At 37.8% G+C, this 5,821-nt stretch overlaps 1 protein-coding gene across 1 annotated transcript in view; it reads right to left on the bottom strand.

The window, feature by feature from the left end:
- Positions 1–507: 507 nt before the first annotated feature.
- Positions 508–5,821, bottom strand: part of LOC118322125 (regulator of G-protein signaling 21-like) — an 8,931-nt gene continuing 3,617 nt past the window's right edge. Inside the window, exons 2-4 of the mRNA XM_035653713.1 lie at positions 5,348–5,409; positions 1,754–1,920; positions 508–1,458 (exon numbers count right to left, since the gene is read on the bottom strand). Of these exons, the coding sequence (XP_035509606.1) occupies positions 1,291–1,458; positions 1,754–1,920; positions 5,348–5,409 (397 nt within the window). The 3' untranslated portion in view covers positions 508–1,290. The remainder of the gene's footprint in view (positions 1,459–1,753; positions 1,921–5,347; positions 5,410–5,821) is intronic.

The raw sequence follows: 5,821 nt of genomic DNA, 5'->3' as shown, positions 1-5,821 counted from the left end.
TTGACGAAAGCTGGCCCACCATATATGTAAACCTGGCCTTCCCTGCCTTCAGATCAGCCAATAGCGAAATTCAATTACAATAACCAGGTTTCATATAGTATAGGGAGGTCACTGTGCATATTTATACACAATATGTAGGATTCAAATACTTGATAATATATACCAATGCCTGAATTAATCAACAACACTATTAAATAGTTTTTCAGCTGAAAAAAAGTGGTTTAGGGGTTCAGTTACGCTATAATTACTCCTGGAAGAACTTTTACATAATTACAATTACATAAAGCACACATGATGGAGATTTTTGGAGCCTAGTCAGTACTTCTTCCCTGACCTTATTCTAGTCTTAATCTCAACTCTAAAACCTAACCTTAATACAAAACTAAACAAAAAAAATAAAAAATTGAGAAACATGTCTTAACTCTTAACTGGGAGATTTGCTCATAACACATGTATGCACAAACACACGCACACATTTGCATACATCTGTGCTCATACATACACCCATTTATTAATCATCATATTGAGCCACAACAGCTGCAGAACATGTCCCACAAAAACAACACAGAGTTTTAATTCTAACAACAATATTTACTGTCAAAAATAACTTAAGATCAGGCAGTAAGGGATGCTTTAAAGTAACCATTATACTTTCATAGGATGTATATCAAACAAAAAAATGACATGGGTTCAATCACAGACTAAATAGACTAATGTAACCGACTATTCAGGAATGCAACAAGATAATAACAGGATTTTGGATGTTAAATATAATCAGAGGGTGGAATCACTCAGTCAATATAATCATTCTGTATTTTAACAGACCAAAATAACGAGTCACTGGGGTCAAAAACCATACATGTTCATATTGGGCAGTTGACAGTGTTTCATCACAGGACAAAGAACTTTAAAGAAACTAAAAGCCCTTGATTAGTATTATTGTAATGGCACAAATTGGAAACATTTTACTCTTGACACTTGCCTTTTCAAACAACCTTTCAGAACTTGGTGTCAATTTTTGTTCTGAATTAGACCTTTTTTATGCAATAAAAAGCAATCCAAACAAAAATTGACATCAAAAGCTATGTAATGCATTATTTAGATCATGTCTGGCTTTCAGATCCTGTCAGTCCCCATATCTACAACTCTGTATCTCCTTTCACTTCTGCTTCCTCTGACAGACAAGCCTTTTTTGTTTAAAACTGCGATTCTAAGGAGAGTCGGCTGAAGTGCAGAATCAATCATTCGGGGAGGCGGTGGACGAGCTTCTTTTTTTCCCTCATGTTGCTTTCATTGCTGTTCCAGGAGAGCTTGGTAGATTTCTGATTTCAGAAATCGCGGATAACAGTCGTTTTCCATCAGACCATATATCAGTCTCTGCGCCCTGTCGAAGCAATTTGGCCCCGGCTGAGAGATATTTTCACTGATTTCTTCTCTCGTCACACAGTCAATGTTTATCTGTGTTCAGAAAACAGCAACTTTTATTTTACTTATGACTTCCTTCTGTTTGGAGATATTTTACATTATCATGCCTGTTCAGAAAGTTAACTGTGTTCAAATAGTAAAAAGAAAAACAACTGTGCAGCACTGAGCAACAAATAAAGGAAAGGTGGCCTATAAACATTGTATTTCATTGTAAAAGTGAATGAAACCATGCAGGAGTGACAGTGACAACAAACAAGCCGGCAGTTAAGGCTGATTTGAAGTTGCACAGTTCTCACTTCATTCTCGTCTCACTAAACAAAAGCCATACCTGTCTGGGCGCATCGACTTGGACAAACTCTGCATAGATCCTTTTGGCAGCAAGCGTCATTTTTGTCTCGTTGGTAATTTTCCTGTAGTCCTCGCAGGCCAGCCAAAATAGAAGGTTCTCCTCGCTGTATTCTGTCCTCAAGAAATCTTCAAACACCAACTGGCCTGCTGCACATAGGAAGCACAAACACTTTGAAACCTGGAGAGTTTCATTTCAATCATTCAACAGAAGCTGAATTAGCCTACGAGGATTTTAAGGACCTTGCCAAACTCTCTGGCTGCGCTAGCCATATTATCTTATTATCCTGTGATATCAAGACAGTTGGCCTCATAGAAGAATACTTTTGTATTCTTAGCCTCTACAACTTTTCAGATGAGGTCTGATTCAGTCTCTTAACTGCACAAACTTGTCTTACATTGCTTGTTTCAGCCTGATGAATGCAAGCTGTTCATGAGGAGGTGCCTTTGTGTGATTTCAGCATTTGCATGATACTCATCAAGTATGGCTCTTTGGTCAGTGGCCCTATGCTTCAAGTATGACACTGTAAGTACCCATCTATCATCTGTTTTGCATGTGCAGGGCTGCCAGGTAAATCAGCAATAGTAAATATGCAATGTTCGGTTAGACTTTCAAAATAAAGCTTAAATTGAGTTTAAATGGTTGCAGTTTTTTTTAGGTTTAGGAAAAGTTTGTGGTTCTGGTTAAAATAAGTACGTATGTTACATAAGTTAAACATACTACAAGGGTTTTATAACTGGTTATGAAACAGTCTCAATTTAATAGTGATGCTTCTATATGACAGATATCATTCCCCTTGAAATCAATAAAATGAGGCAGTAGAAACATTACCACTACATGTACCTTGTAGGGGCTGTGAGTTGAGTTATGTTACATAATGTGAAGTAATACTTTTGGTTTTACAGGGGACACAAACAGCCCTGTGTTTGTTTTATCCATCCCCCAACCCCCTGCAAACAAGAACTTTCTCAGTCTATATACAATGTCACTTGACTTCCAATCATCATTAAAACATTACACTAAATGAGTCGAGGCTTCAAAAATGTTCATATAAGGGTTCCTTTTGCATTCCGTTTATGGCCAAATTTCATTCACAAAAATGTTACCATAGAGTAGTAAGACTTTCACACTACACTGAAATCAGCAGACAAGTTTAGCAGTGTCAATAGTGGTATTAGATGACCCAGAACAATTAGAAAATATAAGTAGGAAAGATTTCAACAATGTGTCATCAGAGCAGCGCTGTACTGTGACAGTCACACTCATAAAGACAAAGTGGTTTGACATGAATTTACATGCTAGAAAATGTCTGAAGTCCATGAGAGGTGGTAAAGGGGGACGTGACAGTCATGCAGATATTAGACCAGATATGATTATAGCACAAAGTAGTTGATGTTACACTGTACGGTGCAACAGCGGATGATACTGGACAGAGACCTGCATAAAGAGTGTAAGGCAGTTCTCAGAATGAGAGGATTTTCTAATAACTACTGAACTGTAAAAGCTGCTGTTGAAATAAGCCAATAAAAATCACAAAATCAAAACACAAAACCTGTCAGTAAATTGTCAGCCATGATGAAGATGATCTTGTCAACAGAATATTATGTTTGCATTAAGTCTATTTTAGTTATAGTGTGTGTATATATAGCATATATACATATAGTATATAACATTTTGTTAATTTTGTTCTATTTGGTGTATTTAAACTCCAAATTCATTCTGATTAAGGCATTAGGATTATTAAGTCACCAAAGTGTATTCACTTGTGAGGGAATGTAAACTGTCTGCATGAGTTGTAGAACAGGTTTGGACCCCTTGTGATTTTGTTTGTATCTAATAAAAATGCCACATGTGCCAACAAATCTGTTTGCATAAGTAGTTATTGCACAAGGCCTATTTACTTATTCAGACATTTTATTTAATTAGAAAAAAGATCTTGTGGTTGGATTTTAGACTTTTTATGTGTGACAAATTTTAAATCAAGGTCCACTTACTAGCTTTATCTGACTTTTCAAATGCAATGGTATGACCTTGCTTTGTCTTCTTCTTTGTCTCGTCTTTATCAGCTAATAGACGTAACTCAAGCGTCATAATGTGTACAGTAAGTTTATCCCTGATTGAAATGTGGCTGGAAGTTGAGATAATTTTGTCAGACACACTGATCCCAAGCCATGCTAAAAACTTGTTTTCAACTCCAGGGCACTCAGCATGTCATTTGTGTTTTCTCCATATTTTGTCTCCAGTTTGTTTTACCATAAGAGCTCTGACCTCGTGCTTGTTAAAGGAGGACCTTGTTTACTCTAAACTGTCTTCTCGCGACTGGAAACATAACACATTTGTGTGCATGGGGACATAAAATCAGGTGGCAGTAGGTTTAAATTAACCTGCTCTTCTTTACAAAATCTAGGTATTTTAGGAGAAAAACATAATAATAAAGGTTAAGCCATTCTGTTATCTTTCACTCACATTCATGCTTCCTCAACATAGTCCTTGTTAGCTCAATAGCAAGTGAATAAAGCAAGTGAATAAAGAGATGATGCAGCAAACTGCCAGGTATTGTGGTGCATGTCTGGAGGTGCTTTTAACTTCAAAACCTTCAAAACCAAACGCTGCATCCCAATGTGCGCTGCCTCAACATCATATAATTGCACGCGCCTATATATTTCTTGTTATCTTGTCCTCACACCCATTACCTTTTTGTTATGGGAGTATTCATGGAGCTGTGATTTTAAGGCAGGTGTAAAATACTTAGAACGTCTTCTGGGAGCACAAACAAACAGCTAACTGCGAGCACCAGTGTTATTCACACAAATTGTTTCACATAAATCACAGCAGGGTCTCTGACAGTAATTGACAGGAAACAAAATATTGTCCAGAGGCCGCTTGTTCTCGTCTATGAATCACGCTCAGCCCATATCTGAGCTTTCAATCATAACAGAGGTGACTCGTTAAAATCACACGAGATGTAAAGGTATATGAATGGCATCAGATTGTAACTGCCACGTGCGCAATTTATTTTTTGCTACTGTTTACCGATTTGTCATATGTGCCACTGCATTCCCTTCAAAGGGAAATGGAGCAACTGGGATGCGGGACAAAATTTATCTTCTGGAGGACAGTTAATCTTGACGCAGGAGACAACAGGCTGAAATATTACAGATCAGCTGAATTCATTTCAGTAAAGTAATGAGAGAGGAAAGAGAGAGAAAGAACCCATCAGCCCCTTTTAGTCATTTTCAAATAGAGGCCGGGAATGTGGTCAGGTAAAAAGCCATCAGTGAGTGCCGGCTTTATAAATGAATACGTGCAGACTGGAATCACTCTATCTACACTGGCAGCTCAGATTAGGCCTCTTATCTCTGCCAGTGTCATCCTCCTTAAATATATCTCTAAATGGTTTTGATGAACTTGAAGGAAGAATATATCCTCGATCCTCCCAAAGAACCCCAAGGGCAATTCAAGATGATGTGCGGGGCCGAGCAGCAGAGAATTGTGAGGGTGAAAAGAGAGGACGGAGAATTGAGAGAGGAGCGTTTGACAAAAGAGTGAGAGGAGTAAATCCACAAGTGAGCTTACTTTTACACTCAAGAAGATGGTCGAGTGACTCTCCCCATGCCACAACATCATCAACAGGAGCCCTGCAAGGCAAAAACGTTTAAAAAAAGTCCATCTTGTCAAACAGGTGATGTACATAGTGTGTAAATGAGAACCCATGGTGACACGTGTGTCACAAACAATTTAAATGTCCTTGAATATTCCATATACAGCTTCATGCTTGACCTTAACTCATTAAGTTCCTAAGTGACATATACGAAACATCCTGGTGTGGTGGTCATACGACAGTCATGTGACTGTGAAAAGTTTTTTGTTACTAAGGTAAGTTTAAACCCATTTGACAATTTTAATGCTTTAACAGTGTGTCCTGTATTGCATTTAGCCTGTTCTGACCATATTTCCTGAACACAATAATATAAAACAAGTTACATACATATCTCTGTGACGTAAACGTCACATCGGGCTTTTAACCGTAAAGTTGTCATGGAAAATCTG

The sequence above is a fragment of the Morone saxatilis genome, unplaced genomic scaffold (assembly GCF_004916995.1).
Source record: "Morone saxatilis isolate NCDOM2014 unplaced genomic scaffold, NCSU_SB_2.0 Contig12, whole genome shotgun sequence".
Taxonomy (NCBI): domain Eukaryota; kingdom Metazoa; phylum Chordata; class Actinopteri; family Moronidae; genus Morone; species Morone saxatilis.
The sequence above is the reverse complement of the archived record's forward strand: the minus strand, read 5'-3'. Positions and strand labels throughout refer to the sequence as shown.